The sequence below is a fragment of the Melanostigma gelatinosum genome, assembly GCF_949748355.1.
Source record: "Melanostigma gelatinosum genome assembly, chromosome: 10".
Lineage (NCBI taxonomy): Eukaryota > Metazoa > Chordata > Actinopteri > Perciformes > Zoarcidae > Melanostigma > Melanostigma gelatinosum.
In genome coordinates, this window is record NC_136643.1 from 3029202 (window position 1) to 3048410 (window position 19209).

The 19209-nt window shown below is 44.9% G+C and overlaps 1 protein-coding gene across 1 annotated transcript in view; it reads left to right on the plus strand.

The window, feature by feature from the left end:
• gli2a (GLI family zinc finger 2a) overlaps nucleotides 1-19209 on the plus strand; it is a 90198-nt gene that overhangs the window by 36674 nt on the left and 34315 nt on the right. The window contains exon 3 of the mRNA XM_079277452.1: nucleotides 11593-11698. Coding sequence (XP_079133578.1) covers nucleotides 11593-11698 — 106 coding nt within the window. The remainder of the gene's footprint in view (nucleotides 1-11592; nucleotides 11699-19209) is intronic.

The following is a 19209-nucleotide window of genomic DNA, read 5'->3' on the forward strand; positions in this document are numbered from 1 at the left end:
GGGCCGTTTTGTTACGTGACCTCCAGACTTTACAGAACAAACGTATAGTTATTTTGAACCAAAAACCACAACAATAGTAGTTTTGCTGCGTAAGTAAACCTCAAAACAAAGTTTATTTTGAAAGAGACACTATGCATGTGACCACCGGAAACTGCCACGCCATCCCTGACATAGAAACCGGGAGCGTCAGTTTGAAGCTGAGGCCACTGACCAAGCTGCTGTATTTAGTGGGTTATGCAGTCTTCTGTTTTCTGCCATTTCCTCTCTGACTTAAGCTTTCCACCGCTCGGCTTGATGGCCTTTCTATTTGCCCGCATATAATCTAATAAAGACGGACATGTCGACTAACATGCCCCGTTTCAATGTTCCGAGTCCCTCTCCTTTATAAACGGTTCGACCCTATTGCCAGCGAGGGACTGATGAAAGCGACATGTGTTACTCATAGAGCCCCTTGTTTATTTGACTTCCATAGTTGCATTAAGTCTCAGTAAACATATCAACTGCCCTCCAGGCTGCAGGCAGAGCAGCCAGAGAGAAGTGTTCAGATCCCTCTCTCACAGCGCCACCCCTCCTGCCAGAGGTAGCTGCAGGGAGGAGACCGACGTCTCACCTGGCAACCAATCAACCGCTGATGAATGCCATTCAGCGCTCAGGGTAAAGCTTGTGCGCAGTTTTATATTCCAGAATAATAAGCATATGAGTCTGGACACTTCACAAACTATATCGTCACATGAAATCAAGTCAAGAAGAGTGATTTTTAGTTGTGCAAAAGGGAGCGTCTCTGCCCGAGGGCCCTGTGGTAATCCTGGCACCGCATGGCAGAGAGACAATCAAATCACATGTTTTGTGACCTGGCAGATCCCAGAGGTTGTGGCCTCTAATAATATAAAGTCGGAAAACCGGTGCCGTTTATATTGACCAATAACTAGTAGCGCTGCCCGCACGCTTTTTTACATGTCACTGAAGCGACACAGCTCTGATTCCATGTATCTCAGGGAAGATTCACAAAATGTAGCTTTCTTGCCCCCCCCCGTCTCTGCACTTGTTCAGATTGTTGGGCTTTCCACGCTGAACCATGGAACTACTTTCTTTCACTGATTCTGTATAAAACAACCTGGATGCCTCAAGAGCCTTGTGTGAAATAGCTGGAGGGAGAACAGGATGCTGAAAGGGAAATGTCTCTCCACAGTTCTTCATCACATGGCCGCGCAGGCTTTGAAAGCAGCGACGCAAGGCTGTGCAGTTAAAGTTCCGTAAGTCGGCTCGTAAATCAGTCCTCTGTCGTCACTGTGATAGGTTAAGAATTGTCCTTTTTCGGGTCGCTCTGGCAACAGAGTCCAACTAGCTGAAACAACAACAGATGGAAAACAAGTGAGCAAGCATGCCATAGTTTACTGCTCAGGACAGCAGTATAGGGTCGGCTAATGCTGCTCCACACTTTGTCCGCTTTAACCACAGACTTCTTTTACATTCATGACCAACATCCATCAGAAACAGGAGAAGTTTGTTTCTATTTCTCTCGATTTGATATGTAAGTAGACCTGGTCTAGAATCCTACACGAAATAAAACAGATACATTTCTAGGTATATAATAGAACACTGTAGTTTCAAGTGACTTAGTAATGATTGCAGAATAATTGATATTTCTCGATATAGTTTATGACAAAAACGTAAAAATCTGTATTTCGTTTTTTTAATGACTGAATAGAAAATGCTCCAGTAGATTAGAACACCTACTGACACGCCAAAAATATGAAACATGGCCAGTGATATACTGGGGAACTTTCTTTTTAGTTTTTTACAAAATGCAGCAGAAAGAGTATTGTTTATCTCAGTTTGTGGGTCAGTGTCATGTCATCTGCATATCTCAAGAACCGCCCATCCGATCTACTTCACACGTGGCGGGTGTATTGCTGAGGATCCAAGGACGTGCAGTGTTAGAGTTGGTGGAATTTGGCCTCACGCACCTTTGATATTAATAAACTTTGAATAAACAGGGGATAGTGCTCTGTGCAGCAGCGGGGACGGGGCTTTAGGGCTCTGCGGACTGAGTCGAGCATGTCGTCCACAGTGGGTCTTTCCAGGCCGCGGCTTATTGAGCAATACACTAACGTTACAACCCAACTTCTCTTCACTTCCGTGTAGTCAACGAGTTGCAGTTGTTGACATCACTGAAAGCAGTACTTCAGAGAACCAAGCAATGTAGGGTGCCTAATCTATCTAAATTTGATATTTTCACTATGGACGCATGACCCTTAACATAAACAAAATATGGTATGGAGTTAGGGGTCAGTGTGCTGTAGTGTGAGCTGCTAACGCTAACGTTGCTAGCCGTGGACGGTGAGTCGGAGAGCTAGAGCTAGCTAGAGTTTGATAACTGACACTAGCAAGCTCGCTAGCTCAGAGAGCTTTGTTTCCCTTCTGTTATAATCTAGAAGCAGCAGCAGGAGTCACGGCCGTCTTCCATTGGTTTGATGGGTTTTCATGTATTTCAGTCGCATCTGTGGTGTATCGAGGACGTGTTTTCTCAGTATTTAATGGGTTTTCTGATCATCAATATACACTTCTTTCGAAACATAATATTATTCGAAGACTGTCTCATCTCCTTGGTATCTTTGACATAAGGGATGAATTATTTAACTATGAAGCCATTCTGAATCCCTTCAAATAAGGGGTGGTTTTAGAGCAATTCTGCTTTTGACAATATTTCTGTGTCTAAAGACAGATCCCTCCATCATTTTAAGGAACAGGTCATTCAAGACGCCGTTTGATACGAGATGTTCTGTTTCTGTTTAGCAGATAATCAGAACAACTTACAGAGAGCGGGCCAAAACACTTTGCTTTTCAGATAGAGGTCATTTAACTAAGAGGCCCTTTGAGAATATAAAATAGTACATATAACAACAACTATCAACTTCATCTTTTCATGCAAAACGTGGCCTCTAACACACAGAGAACGAGCGAGGCAGCACTGTCAGACCGGGAGGGGGATCACCTGACAGCCAATCCAGTTGGTCGGAGGCCCTCTGACCTGCTTCACAGCTGTTTCTTGTTAGTGCTGTAAAACAAATTCCCACAGCGAGATGGTTTCCACGCTTAATCCTGCCCTGAAGAAAGAGGCCAGACAAGAAGGGGGTTTATAAGACCCCGCTGCTGCGTGTGTGTGTGTGTATAAAAGGCTCAATCTTAACGTTTTATCTTATCGGGGGCCTGCACGGAAGATGCTCTGCCCTGTGTTATGAACGCCACCAACAGTCAGCTGAGCTGGTCTTGATCTCCTCAAAATCTATTTCCAGCTTTGAAAGTATAAACCCTTAACTGAGCTTCAGAAACACTCAGAGGATGTTTACAGTTTAGTGAGAGTCGACCTTTTAATTCAACTGTTGCCGAATATAAACAAGTGCAAGTCGGCCTCATCTTAGATGGTACAAACGGATGGTACCAAATGTTTTTGACAGTTTATTCTCACCTGTCGCCGGACTTTTAAAATGCTTAGAATTGGTCTGCTTTGTAATGCAAACAGACATGAAGAGAAAGTGGAGGGGTGTTCGCCGTGTTCTACAGTTAAGTCTGAAATGGGCCACATGTTTCTAAAGCTGTTGTAAACTCTGCTGCTATTAATGTCACTACCGAACTAATGGATATCAGTCGTTTATGTAATAAAAACCTCCTTGCTGTCGGGTGCAAACATTCTTAGGGGCATGAATTATTTTTAACATGAATTATTTTTCCCTCAAGAAGAATCCACCTCTGGCCTTTAAGCATAAATCCATGTGTCTTAAATAATATTTGATGTCTTCGCTGTTCAAAAGAGGAAAATGGTGTGCATCATTCTGTAAGAAAGAGCATAGACATAACAGACTCAGCGTGGCAGTTTGATGGAGAACAGGCCAGGTCCATCCAGGATACTACTTGGGCCGGGAGGGCAGTCTCTCGGGGGGAGGGTGGGGGGGGGGGTTGCCTCACCTCGCGGTGACCCCCAGCTGAGACGGCTTTTAGATTGATGTGCACTGCCTCCCTCTCCCTCACATTGTGTGCTGTTTCGGGTATTTCCTCTGCCTTTCCATCCCGGGAAAAAAGCCCTGTTCACAAGTCATGGAGGGGGAATGCTAAGCTAGTGCTGAAGATGCCGTCATAGGGCGCTCAGGGCGCTCTTTGTGTGAACTGGCAGCTTCTCCGTCAGCTGTGTCTCGGAGGTCAAAGGGCTCACGGAAGACAGAGGAGGGCTCCGGGTTCCCGCCGTTTGAAGTGACTTGGCTTGATTGGCGTGTTAACACTCGCCAGAAAGTGGCAAGCAAATGCTTTTTCTAAGAGAATGAGGAACAGATTGATGAAGTCACACATAAAGTGATTTTGTATGTGTTGTTTTGATGAATGGGAATAGCATATGATAGTGACAACTATGTATTTCAAGTATCACTCCTCTCTGTGCAGCCCGACGGACCCTCTCCAACTGGGGCCGAGGTTTTATCTCCTTTTAACTTGCATCCTCCTGAATTGAAATTAGCAGCGCCGCAACAATAACACACCCAATGCATTAATTACTTGATCAGCCCTACACCTGTGCTCTAAAGGGGCCAGGCGATAAATCAGAAGTCTGCACGGGAAGCTGGTTATCCTGACACCTCATCAGTCTTCACAGAGAGGCCCGCTGCCTGCCACAAGGAGAGGCTTGCTAAGCCAGGCTACCTGTAGGCTAGCATCACACACACACACACACACACATGAAGGGCACACCCAGCCCTGCTAAACGCCGACCACTACGGCAGGGTGATGCATGACCGTCGTAAGGCAATGATCCGCAAGTGCTGCTACTGGACACTCGCTGATTATAGCACCATGTCCAAGACGAAAGCTTTGGAACTTTGATTTCTGTGTTTTTAGTCGACTAATGGGTCTCAGAGGGATGAGATCATAACAATTCTCAGAGTTTTTAGGAAAAGTACAATTTCAGAAATATTTTAAAGGTAAAAGAAAGAGGTGCAAGCGTCTCTTTGTGTCGTGCTACTCCCCCATGGTTCCTCTTTCACACTGAATGGACTTTAGTACAACCAGCTGATGGTGACCCAGGTGAGATCAGGTCTTGGTAGCACTCAGTCTTTAGAACAATTAGGAGAGGCGGTGCAGCACCTTGTAGCCCGGGTGATGGATCGTACTGGTGGTGGGTTTCTGGGGTTGACGCTGAGACTAGTGATTGGCTGAGGCCGGCGTACAGATTTGACAGAGACTGATTGCAGAGGAGAGAGGCCAGCTGGGTCTGAGTGGGATCTGTAAACACGCTGGGGCGGGAGCGGAGGCCCAAGCAGCTTCACAACAACCCCTATGAGGAGATACAACACATCTGGGGGGGGGGGGTGTCATGGCAACGCGATATAAACACAGGCACAAGGCCATCTTCAGATTTTAATCTCACACTTGCTGATACGCCCAGCTCATCAGAATACACTCAATAATAAATGTGCCTGTTATATTTCGCGGGAGTTGGTGGAGACCAAAACAGAGTTTGAAGATACTGACCTTTGTTCAGTCCCCAGAAACAAAACTCAGAGTCTGGTGAAAGTGTCTATACTAGGGTCACTTAAGTTAGCGTATAGCGTGAGGGAATACAAATATATTCTTATTAGAAACAGTCACGCGTCCCGTCCCCCGATGCTACTCACTAGCTTTCAGAACTCCCTGTAACTACTGTTACATTAAAAAGCAAAAGCACCGTGTTTATACTTTCAGTATCAGTGGCTAGCATCGCTAACGCTAGTTTCTCCTGTCTGCTAATGTTAGCGCCACCGGTTTTTACGTATAAACGTAATGTTTCAGAAACATTTATCTCCTTCTAACCTCACTGGGTAACAAGTATCACTATTACGTTCAACCATGACTAGCTCCAAATCCACTGAACCTGCCTGCAAGTGAAGAAAAGCTGAAAGGATTACATGAGAGCCTTTGGAGCAGAGCCGGATAGTGGTCGGACCCCGGTCAGAGCTGGCCGATGCTACGCTGTGATTGGCCAGTCTGCGTTTGAGAGGCACGACTATGGACACATTTCGGTCCGTTCTATAAAAGTGTACCCAGCTCGAGCCACAACTCCTGACTAATGGACACGTGTTATATCTGAAATATAAACATCTGATTTCACAATGTGCTATAAAACAGTGACAAGCTTCAGGCACCGTGCTCTCTTCACAGCGCTGACTCAAAGCCTCTGGAAAACAACAGCGTTAGTCTTCCCAGGGAGAGTGTTTGATGTGTACATCATAACATATACAGACTTTGCACCAGTTCACAGGGACTAATGAATTTCCGCTCAAACCATCTCATGTCATTACAGGGACCACTGGCCTAATCCACTTACCTTCTGCCCAAAATCCCCCTATCAATAAAAAAGGTATCATTTTACCCTCCCTGAGGGCTGTTAACAGTGAAGAGCCACTCTGTTAAGACTTCCTTTCATAGATGGCAGTGGTTCCGTGCTCTCCTGTAAGCCTCTAATCTCTCTGTCGCCGTCACTCGCCCATGCACTGCCCTAGAGGAAGCGACGTCTTGCGAACTAAACCTGCAGGTTTCGTGTTGTGTGTGTAGTGCAGGATTCCCGGATTAGGCTAAACATACACTTTTTATTAACCTTGGGCATAACACTTGCTGTAGTGTTTTTTGTGTGTGTGTGTGTGTGTGTTTGTGTTTTAGAAAGGCACGTCTGTTGAACCTCAAAGTAACACATTTGTGTTTGTCTCCGTCACTCTTGATGGTTGCTTACTGAGAGTGAACTGCAGAACAAATCAGTATCTGTGTGTGTAATTGCGAGTGTGTGTGTGAGTGTGTGTGCATGCACATGAGCGTTTGTGTATAGCCGTTGGCACGGCGCTGTGTAGTTAGGACCCAGGCCAACTTTTCCTGCTGGAATTTCCTGTCTGAATTGAGCACCCCCACCTCTCCTACTCCTCTGCTCTTCACTTCTCTCTCTCTCTGTCTCTCTCTCTCTCTCTGTCTCTCTCTCTCTGTCTCTCTCTCTCTCGCTCTCTCTCTCTCTCTCGCTCTCTGTCTCTCTCTCGCTCTCTGTCTCTCTGTCTCTCTCTCTCTCTCTCTCTGTCTCTCTCTCTGTCTCTCTCTGTCTCTCTCTGTCTCTCTGTCTCTCTCTCTCTCTCTCTCTCTCTCTCTCTCTCTGTCTCTCTCTGTCTCTCTCTCTCTCTGTCTCTCTCTCTCTCTCTCTCTCTCTCTCTCTCTCTCTCTCTCTGTCTCTCTCTCTCTGTCTCTCTCTCTCTGTCTCTCTGTCTCTCTCTGTCTCTCTCTCTCTGTCTCTCTGTCTCTCTCTGTCTCTCTCTCTCTCTGTCTCTCTCTCTCTCTCTCTCTCTCTCTCTATGTCTCTCTCTCTCTCTGTCTCTGTCTCTCTCTCTCGCTCTCTCTGCCCCTTTCTCCCAAACTGATTCCTGGCCTGGCCTCTCAGGGCATTATTATTATCGTTGAGTACTTCCTCCAAGACATGAGCCCACTCCACTCTCCACTTCAGCATGGTCCTGATCTGGGGCTTCGTTTGGACCTAATGAGAGAGTGCTTTTCCTTCTTCTGTCTCTGAGTCATGAGACCCGACGGGGCCTTTGTTGACATCGAACACCTGGCATTGTCTTTAGTGAGAGATCAAACCGGGGCTTTGAGATGAGAAGCTAAGAAGGAGGTGATGTGGCAGTTCGGGGGGGGGCAGAGACATGTTCAGTCTTAAAACACGTCATGAGAAATCGCAGCACATATACAGTGGCTGAAAACGACCACCAGCTTTGATTTAAGATCACGTCAACAAAAGTGTGCACTTCATGGTTTGAAATGTATTTTTATTTGTTTTAAACTTTTTATTGTTGCTGTTACACTGAACAAACAACGCGACAAAACATCGTTAATGACAAAAATACAAATAGACAGAGATAAAAAATACAGTTGTTATTATATTTGTTGAAATTCTCTTAATATCCCGACAGTAAAAAAAAAGAAGAGGGTTTTGGTTGGCTAATCTGTCAAATCCAGCTTGCTCTTGCTGGTTTCTCCAGTGTTTCAGACCCAAGCTTCAGCTGCATTTTGAGCCCTTTCCATATGTGCACCATTCAGCAAAACACAGCCTATAGCCGAAAAGGACAGAACACCAATGGACCTGAAGTAAAGGTTTTACCTGTCTGAGTTAATGACCTTTAACGACGACAAATTCAGGCATCACGGTTATGATATGAAGCTGATGCTAAGCAGTGTTTCTGATCCAAACTAGCTGCATTGAAAATGGTGAGACGATGAACTATGTTTCAGGAAGTGGGGCTTGAGCAGTAGATCCATGATTCCATGGACGTATCTGATGCCAGAACATTGCGCAGAGTGAAGAAGGATTCTACAACTCTGGACAGCCATCACTGTGAGCATTTCATCCTCCGTCTCAAATGTCACATTGTGTTGTGCGTTGCGCTGACGTCGGTCTGAACAGTCCACTGCACTCTTTGGATAGACAGCATGTGGCCCGGGGTGGAGTAACCCTGCATGCCAGCACACCCAAAGGGGACGGACGGGCGGTAAATCAAGAAGCTGAGGCGTGTGAATCGTCCCAGCCATGTACCTGTCGGTAGCTGTCCCTGCAGCCAGGGAAACAATGCAGCTGTCTGGGTGATGGAAGGGCCTGTTCAGCCCTTATCGCCCCCACATTCAGCAGCCCCGAGCTGGGGAGGAAAGCAGCCTCTGGGGCTTCTGCTTGTTATTTTAGTTTGTTTGTTTGTGTGTTTCAGTAATGGACATCATTTCTTACAGGGAAAAAACACCAAGCCATGCTCACAGTTTTGACGATGACATCATCGATGACAGGGATTCTCAGTTCATGAAAGCTCTTTCATCTGCTTCTCTAAATATCTGATGTTAGACAGGTGATTAAGACTTGCATTAATACAAGCTCCCCCAGCTGGAAAAAGGTTAACAAACCAAAATATATGAAAAGGAAAACACAACACAAGTGCAACGCAAAGTTATGAATTCAAGAAAATAAATGAATAGGGCCCTGTTTGACAGTTTACTAGATCAGCTTTCCAATAACTTCTAAAAGAAAATACCAGCACAACCTTTGTCTGCGTCTAGTCTCCTCGTCCTGTGCCCCCCCCCCCCCCCCCCCGCCTCTCCACCAGAGATGTGCCAGGCAGCACAAGCAGGGGGCAGCTCTCAGACAAAGCCCGAACTTCTGGCTCCACTTGTGAAACAAAGCTCAAACCCCTTTTCCCAGCTCCCACTCCCTGGCGCTCATTTACCGGGTGCCTCTTTTGGCTTTGTAACGCACAAGTTGACTCGGAATTGGCCGCCCGTCCGGCTCACAAAGGCGAGGGAGGGTCGCTGGCTGAGATCCAGCGGCGTAGATCTTGATAGAAACACAGAGCCCTTAGCCGTCTGAGCTCAAAGACGAGGGAAGACAAGGAACGCAGGGCACCAGATGGATTTTTACAACTCACTTTGGCTTCACGGGTCATTTTCACACATTCTGTGGCAGAGCAGTTTGAGTTTGAAACATATTTTCCCTGCTTACATCCAGTGCTGCTGTGCATATCTGCCTGCCTGCTGTCATTTCTGAAGTAGAAATGATCCAACATGTTTCAAAGACATCGGCAATACTTAGCAGGTTCTATAAGCTGGAATCTTTCGGACAGCTTTGACTTTCATGTTTTGTTTCGCAAAAACAGGAATTAACCAGTTGTATTAAAATCGTATCTTAATCAACTGCATCTTCAGCAAATGTCATAATGGCAGGGTTTCCAAAATAAGAAACAATCATTGTTGGGTAATGCTTGTTCCTAATCAAATTCCACACCAGTCAAATGTTTCACGGTTCAGGGAAACTCCTCTCCCAGTCGCGTGTAATCCCATCAGAATTAACAAAGAACAAGATGGTACAACGTCATGATGACTACCTCAGTCACAGCAACAAAAGGCTCAATCAGGGTTTAAGGAGCAGTAATGTCTGTCTTTGTAATTGGCATCACCTAAAAACAACATTAAGCGCTGCGCCATAGCCTGGAGGCACAGAGTCCTGTTACACCTTGTCTTCACAGCTCAAGCTGGGAGGTGTTTAGAATACGCAGACCGTGACAAGAAAAGCCACGGGATGTTATAAACGCTTGGACGTGAAAACACTGGGCTTTACATGCAAATTCCAATCAATATCTGAGAACCAGGTATTTACAAGGTATTTACAAGCTTATATTAGAGAGGTCTTTGGATTGCCACTAATATAAACGTCCATATTTAACTGTTGTCTTGAGAGGGTTAAGGTCTCTGCATATACTCATATGACCTCTCCACATTTTAACAGTATTACTTTTTTTATCCCTTAATTGCTTCCAACCATTAATGAAACACCTTTCTTCCTGCACAGATGTTTCACATTAAAAGCCCTTCAGGGGCTGAATGGCTATCATTTATTCTATTCCTGGCAGACTTTTAATGTGAAAAATAAGCAGGAAGTTTGGGGTTTCATTGTCAGCAGCGTTACTGCGATCAAAAAAACTAAGTGATGATAAGAAAATGTAACTAGAAGAACAAGAATAGTGAGTGTGGCATTACAAACAAATACACATTTTGCTGAATGTCTGAATTCTGGCAGCATGTCCTTTGGACTTAAACATCCTCGATATGTTTGCTCGTGGCACATTGGCATCACATCGGTGTGAGAAGAAGCACCCATTTCCCGTCCCAGTGGTCCTCTCCGGTACAGATAATGATCTGCTCTCACTGAGCTCTGGCCTTTAACCCTGGTGGTCTCTGCTCCCAGGTCATCCCGGGTTTACTGAACCGTACAGCCACAGAATCCTAATAGCAGCCAGGGATCATCTCAAGGGAGCTGCACAGCACCATGCTCTGTCTCTGTCCCTCCACAGTGCACACACACACACGCACACACACGCACACACATGCACACACACGCACACACACACACACACACACACGCACACACACGCACGCACACACACACACACACGCACACACACACGCACAACTGAATGTGCCGTGTGTATTTTCTATTTTTCCTGCATCAAACATGTGGAACTTTAACGTATTTAACTGGAGAATTAGTCGGCTTTTGTCTATGGTTAGAGCTCTCCTCCTCCTTCAATCAAGACAGTAAAGTTTCCTCCTCAGCCGTTGTGATCACAGTAATTAATGAAGATCGGCTGTGTTATCCTAATGAGACTTCCCTCGAGCCATCAGACCATTTATGGCAGGAAATGGTGGATGCGTGCATTCTTTGTCTGACACATAAAAACACATTCATTGTTGTGTAAACCCTGCTCTGGTCTCATTGGATAGAGACGGCCATTAATGAAGGCTTCTCGGGGCAAAAGCCACAGACAGTGGAGAAGGTTTCAATTACTGCTGAGTTACAGGAACTGTAAAAGGGTACAGTTGCATCTCACGCTGCGTTGCAGGCATGAGTCAGGAACTGTATATCAGCCTTAATATTTCTTCTTCTATGTAATATCAGTACTACTCCTCTTATTTAACCTCATTTATCATTCGCTGCATTTGTTTCACTGTATTTTGTTGTTTTTTTTGACGTGGGACCGTTTTCTGTCTTCCTGTCACTCTCAGGTCCCCACCACCTCTTCCCCACGTTTCACACACCCATCCCCATCGACATGAGACACCACGAAGGGCGATACCATTACGAGCCACACCCACTCCACGCCATGCATGGGTAAGTACCATTAGATGTCGGCAGTCCTTGTGAAATGAATAATCATGGAGACATCCACAGTGTGTCTTCCATAACAAACAGTGACCGCTCGTTGCACCCATTCCAAATATCAGCTGATTGAACAGTCGTCATCAGTTGTTATCACGATCATAGTAATGCTTTAGAGCAGGGGTGTCAAACTCATCTCCACTCTGGGCCACATCAGCATCACGGTCGCCCTCAAAGGGCCGGTTGTAACTGTAAGACTGTAACTAACTTCTCCTAACATATTGTTAAATAACTCTCTGCATTTGATTATTGTTTATTCAAGTGTAAACATATTGTACATGCAGTTATAAAAATGAAAAATGATATTTAAACACATTTCTGTTATTGTAACATAAATCATTTTAATTGAGGGTTAAGAAACCCACATGACTCTATCAAAGATCAAACTATTAAAGAAAATAACAAAGACAAATATCAAACACAAGTTCTGACATTAACTTTGTTCAAAGCTGTTTGTTCACCTCTCTGCATCACTAATGTTCCTCCCTGTCGTCGTCCTGTGCATGCAGCTTCATCCAAGAGCTCCTCACTGAGAGTCAGGTCTGATGAACATGATAGATGATGTATCCGTGTTGTCTGCTTTCATCAACAGATAATTAAAAACACAAGTACCTGCTCGTCTCTTAGCTGCTGTGTTGTTAGATTGCTGCTAGTTCATCAACTCGGTCTGCGATGGTGTTTCTTCACAAACTGACATTTGTAAAAGTCTGTATCTGGTCGGAGCTCTGCTCACATACCTTCAGCATGCACTGGGCTGTAGCTGTGTCAATATATTCTGCTGTGATTGCAGTCTGCCTTTTAGTTCTTGGACAGTTTGATGTTTTTCTTGGATGCTAAATTTAGCTCCGTGTTTGGTGTCAAAATGCCGACGTGAATTGTATCCTTCATCACCGACACGCCTCATAACACAGAAGACAGACCCGTTGTTCTCCTTGAAGCACAAACATGTATTCGCTTTCCCATCTTTCATTACATTTTCTTCCCTCTGCATCAATTTTTCTCTTCGTGGACATTTTGGGATTATTTGTCGATCTTTTTCAATCGTTGGAAAAACTCTTTTCGGGCTGTTGCCTCTCCTGTCCACCTGTTGTGATAGTTTTAATGTCGGTACACAGACAACATGCTATCTCATCATTTCAACTTTCTATCTCATAATTTCGACCATGAGGATACTTTTATTTTCAAGTCTAACTTTTAATTATTTTTCCAAAAAAAAATTATTTTTTTGCTGGCGGATTCGCGGGCCACATAAAATGAAGGACACGTGCTTTAGACGGAGAAAACTGCACCTACCAACACTAAAGTATGTTTGTAATGTGACACACAAACGTTCTCTATGTTAAGTTACGTTACCAAACTTTACGTTATAAAACGTTACGGTGGTCAACCAAGTGAACAGATGATAACAGCCGTCTGAAGCTAATAGTAGCAGGTCCCTTCTTACCCATGTCTATGAGGCTGATGAAGCCTGTTAGAATCCTTCTGTGTAACATTATTCAAATCCACCAAAGTTTATTTCAAATTTTAATGGAGATTCAACAGTTTCCAAATATGCCATCCTGACAATTTAGGGAAATGTGCACTAAATGATGAACGAGATGTCATTGATGGAATGGAGTCCTTAGTTTGAATACTTCACTTTCTGTTATATCATACAGTTGATTCATATGACACTGTAAGACAATGTGGAATATCATGATTTTCTAACCTTTTCAACTGTATGTTTACAGATTCATGAAACAAAATCCTGTAACCGGCCCTGTTTAATAATTCATCAATACTAAAATCAGAAGATAATCTGTCAGTACATTGAACACATTGTACATATCATTCATACTGACCAACAAAAGAGTCATAGGATCCCCTTGTCAGTAGCAGGGAGGCAAAAACATTATTTACATCCACTTAAAAAGTGTTTACAGAGGTAGATAATGTCTGTCACTTTTCATTGCTTTCTCTCTCGGAGAGTTGCGCCACTCCTCCCTCCTATTTGTCAGCACCCGAGCTGGAACTAAAAACTGCCCCTCTTTCTGAGCTTCATTGACAGAGCCAAGTTCAAATACACCAAAGCCAGACACGATGCACAGAGCAAGAGGGAGACAAGCCACATTAGCACAATACAATAGACCGTTGACATGTCCGCTATCGCCTCTCCTAAAATGTCATGCTGTGGCAATTCTAGCACTCTCTAGGACAAAAGCTGAGTTGCGATAACGTCCAGTGAAAGGCAATGTTGGAAGAAGTACATGTACAAGTATGTTTCACTTAAAGCTACAGCGAGGATTTCACTTTCCGTTGATTCTGGCGGTCCCTGTGGACAAAAGCGGTAGTGTTTCCGAGCAACAGTCTCTCTATTATTTCTAACAATCATTCCATTTCAGAACAAGTCAGATTTTATGGGTAAGCATAAATAGTCAAGTTGTGTGCTTGGATTTGAAACTTGTATCCTAACCTGACCTACAAAGAAACACCAATTTATTTTCTGACTTTATTACCATAAAAGTCTGGCCTTCCTAACATCGCCAGGCCTCTTTCTGCTTATCTAAGATATTCGAAATACAAGAAGGAAACCCAGGAGTAAGATCAATGGAGGTTTTGTGAGAACTGTGCTGTTACATTTAAATTCAGCGAGATCAGGTGATACACAGTGTCGGCAGAGCTATTCATCACCTGCAAAGCGAGGCGGTGGGAGGAGGGAACGGTGTGGCTGCGCACCCGGTTTTGTTTTGATTAATGTGACGGGACTCTGACAGAGTGCTCCCACTAATTCATCAAGACCTTGATCTAGCTGTCTTTTTCACTGCGCCAAATTCACCTAATTACCGTTGTCCCGGCGAAATGGAGCAGGGTGTCGGCACGGGGTGCTTGGTGGCAGCGCTTTGTCGGCGGCTGGGTTGCACTTTCTGTCTGAGGGATCGCGCTAACTCCATACGGAGAGATCATGCAATATTCCTCCGTCATGAGGCTGTTGGTATGTTTTAATTGAAGTGTTTTTTTCTTTGAATCTGCCTCTATTCAAAAAGATTCGACACACGGGTGGTTGGACAAATGTATTGCTGAAGGTTACAGCGTCCGTATACAAAACACCATCATGTGCCATCTATTTCATACAGGATTTACAAGTAGCAACCTTCGAGCTGTGGTCCCACTGCCTTTCACTGACGTAGCAGCCATTAGAGGGAAGAAACATGCAATGTCCCTGGAACATGTTAGGAAGAGCCTCTCATGGGGTGACAGTAGAACATGAACTTACAGTAGAGACAGCTCTTGTGTGCTGTTTCCTGCATATTTTGTAGTCGGGCATCTTCTGTACGAACCCACAAGCCAGGGAAGCCAGCCACCGCGCCAGTATGTTTGACCGGGTAATTAGCCATCCGAAATCCGGCCTTCCCTTCCCGGAACCTCAACGACAACGCAACAGATGAGAAAAACAGATCCCCCGCTCATTCCACAGCCCGCATTTATGCTTTTTGGGAAGCAGTCGGGGGACAAATTGCAGCACTGCAAAAGTTAAAATATTCCCAAGGTTCTAGTGTGGCAGGGCTGCGGCCTGTACCGCACCGCCCCTGTACACAAACAGATGCGGTCCAACTCGCCAGGCAATGAGCCTGCTCAAGGCCCACAGCGCGGAATGTGTTGATTAAGTACAGTTTACAGATCAGCCATTCGGGCCTGTGTTGTTTTTTCCCTTCTTTGTTTTGGTTTGGTTAACGTGGAGGGTAGGGAGATGAGCAAGTAAAGGGAGGGAGGCAGATCTTTCGAGCATGGGTGTCAGTGGTTGTGACAGACGTATGGTTATGTTACGTTGTTGCTTGTTGGCTCCAGCACCGGCTCATCGCCACGACTGTTTGAATTCGGATGCTCCCCTGAGTTACAGCCAGGAATGTGCTGCTGGAAAGACAAGGGACCCGTCGATCACAAGGCTGGGAAGCTGGAAATCAATCGCCTGAAATTTCCACGGCTTCTCACGCAGTCTCACCGTCATTTTTTCGCACTCAATAAAGACTAAATGGTATGTGACAGCAACGGGGCCGAATAATGGATAGTTACACCTCTGTATTATCCCATCGTCTGACATAGTTCTACTGGGCCCCTCCTTTGTGCACAGTCCTCTCTGCTTAGGAAATACAGTCCAAATCCTCAGCATCCTGGTCAGGGCCCCAAAAACAACTGATGCAGGATCTTAGCATGTCCCCCGTGGGCCAGCGTGGTGATTTATCTTGATCGCCCTGGCTGCCCAGAAGTACAGAAGGGAGTGTGTCACATCATAATTCATCCCACCCCGAGCCAGTAGGGAAAATGCCAGAGAGGCAAATTCTAACTTGTTGGTCAGCCAGGAGGGCAGGGAGGGAACTTGAAGTTGAAAGTGTGGCTTTAACACCTCACCTTGAAAACAGGTTGCATGGGAAGCATCTCGTGGTGGTGAAGATGGATGATTTTCAAAGGCATCACTTGCAGAACAACCCTGTTTCCGACAAAATGATGTTCCCACACAAGTAAACTGCACTCTCAAGTCTCAAGTACATTTTCAGGGAAAGTATTTTCTTCCGGACTGAACAGTCAGTTTTAAAGTTGTGGTAAACTTGGGTACTAGAACAGATTACTTTGATAGGTTTAGGTAACTGACCTCCTAAGTTAGGCTGCAGAAAGGCCCATTCAGACTTTCACACTATAGCTAGATTGGTTAAATTTACCTTTGCAAAGATACAAGTTATAACCACCAATAACCAGTTCATATGAAGAGTTAGTCGACCCTGTCCGAAGGCAAAAGGTACTGCTGGTATGTACTTACTCGCAGGGTTCCTCATTGCTCTACAAGCTGCACCATGTCATGTTTCTCACAGCAGAGTTTTAACAATGGAACAACAGAGGGCATGGAATCACAGAACACAGAGACAAATAGCAATTACCGAGTCGAAAGCATGTCATCTGCTGACTCACATTGGCTCCCTATCCCTCGATCTCTCCCTGGCCCTCCTCAAGCATCATCCTTACGAGGACGGATTCCTGCTACTTTTGTTTGGCAGCAATGAAGAATTTAGATTAGAGTGTGTTTCCACCAGGCCAGCCACCCATCGTGTTCAGGTACGGTGGAAGTTTCTTTAAATGGCAGCCACTTATTAAGAGACAGGGCTCTCCCGGGGCTATGAGGCCCTCAAAGAGCTTCGCATTCAACCTCTGTGACTGACGCCTCCCGAAAACACACTGACTTCAAGTAACATCTTGTCAGAAAAAGGGTGGATCAACAAGGCTTCAATAATGGTACCTGCCAGACGGGACTATCATTTGCAGCCTCCTGACAGGCAACAGCCGCACATTTCACCTTATTATCAAGCCTTCATACACACTCTTGGTCGTTTGAGTGATTTACTGCAGCTGGAGTGATGTGTGTGGACACGCTGGTTTGCTATCGGCTAAAACAAATAACTATTGTTGGCGGATGCAGGTTTGAAGTCAAATGTTGCAAAAAGGTTTTGGTAGGTGGAGCATGGAGAGGGGGGGCGTGTTGATTATAATGGATACGAAATGTATTTATTTTCACACTTCTGATTATATATTTACCTTCAGCAAACACATGAAACACGCTGAGGATTCTCATATCACAGTGCGGGAGGCTCATGTCATCACTGTCGTGTTTGAATTAGCTTCTTTGTAGATGAGACGATATTCACGTATGCACGGCTCGATGCATCAGTGCCATAGAGCTCCACATTGTTGTTAAAATGAGCCACACTGTTGCACTATTTGACATGTTCCTTCATTACAATGAACACATACACAGTCCCACATACACCAAATCACTCATCAGAGCACCACATGTGGATTAAATGAAAAATGTAACTCTACATTTGTGACCAGTTATTAAAGAATTACACCTTCAGTAGGAGCCGATGGGCCCGAGACACAGACAGTGGAGAGAACCCAACCTGTTACCAGGTGTGCTGAATGATGAATCCCACTACATCATCAATTGGAGGGGTGTGGCAAATTGTTTATTATTAGCACAGCTAACGCCCACTAAACAATATATAAGGGCAGGTGTTATACTCTGTCTATACTCTGGCACATGGCCACGAATTGAAGAGATGCCCCCAAAAACAGCACATCAGAAGAAGAACTTCAGCACAGTCAAATCGCTGTAGTATTGCCGTTACAGGAAAATGCATTCAATATCATCCAAGAGTTTATATCGTCTTAACTGTTGATAAGTGGACAAACAGTATTTATTAACAACCGAATCATTATATTGACTCTAAAACATATAATAATCGACATGTTACTATACCATATTCATGCAAGTTCTTTTTTTCATGTTACTTAAATTTAAAACTTGCGTAGGACAATTTGTGGACTGTGAAAATAAGATTGGTTAGAGTGCTCTCGGCAATAAAATGTTCTCTTTCTTCAGAGCAGAGCGAGAACAAGAAAAGCTTTGATGAATCCCAGATATCAATGCGTGCTGACAAAATACCAACATGTGTGGATACGAACAAAAACAAGAGCAAATTTGTAAATGTGTCCGATATTGCTGCTCTCGCTGCATGAGGCCCAATGTTTGTTTGCTTCGTTTAGAGATGGAGGTAAGTGTGTTAAACAGGCTCCTGCATTACATCAGGGAGCCTTTTCTGAAATTCTATCCATTCTAGAAACATATTCGACAATATTGCATTATAGCTTTAGGCCTCAGCTAAATCGTGTGAATCCCAGTGTGTGATTACTTTGATGACTGTTGAGTCACCCAGACTGATAAGAAAGAAAGCCAGCAACAGTGCCAGCTTACCCAGGTAGTCCTTCAGTGAAGCACACAGCCACTAATCTGAGGCGGCACTGCCAAGCTCCCTGTATGCTGCATCGAGGCGGACCGAAGGAAGCATGTTTTGGTGTATGGAGCGTCTGTTTCTTCTCACTTCTCCCCTCCCGCCCAGAACAGAGGGCTCTTTATGGTTGTTTGTAGGGAAAGACTGGGCCTGACGGCAGAAAGTTGGCCCTCGGACAAGGCCGGCAGTCTGCAGGCGCTTACTGGAAATGGAGCGAGGGCCGAGGCTCTGGGTTGGTTGGCTCGGACTGGGCCCGGGTGCAGGCTGGCATCCGCACAGAGACAGTGAATGAGAGACTGAGCAGGGTAACTCTGAAGGGAGGTTGGTGCAGGAGGGGGTCCTGCCAAGCATGCATGCTTGGTCTGAGGCCCCCCTTTCATAGCCACAGACATATAACTGCAACCTGAACCAGTCACACTCATTTCACCAGAATCAAATGATTTGACACCCCTGACCAATGTTTTTCAGATGTATAAGAAGATATCTAAGCTTCTCCAGAATGATGACCCGCTTTACTATTTACTGGCCTTAATGCATGTCGGTCCACAGAGAGATACAAAACATAGATGTAACATGACTAACCTCCAAATCTTTAATTGAAAAACATTACTGAATCATGTTACCAGCTGAGATGAACCATTCCTC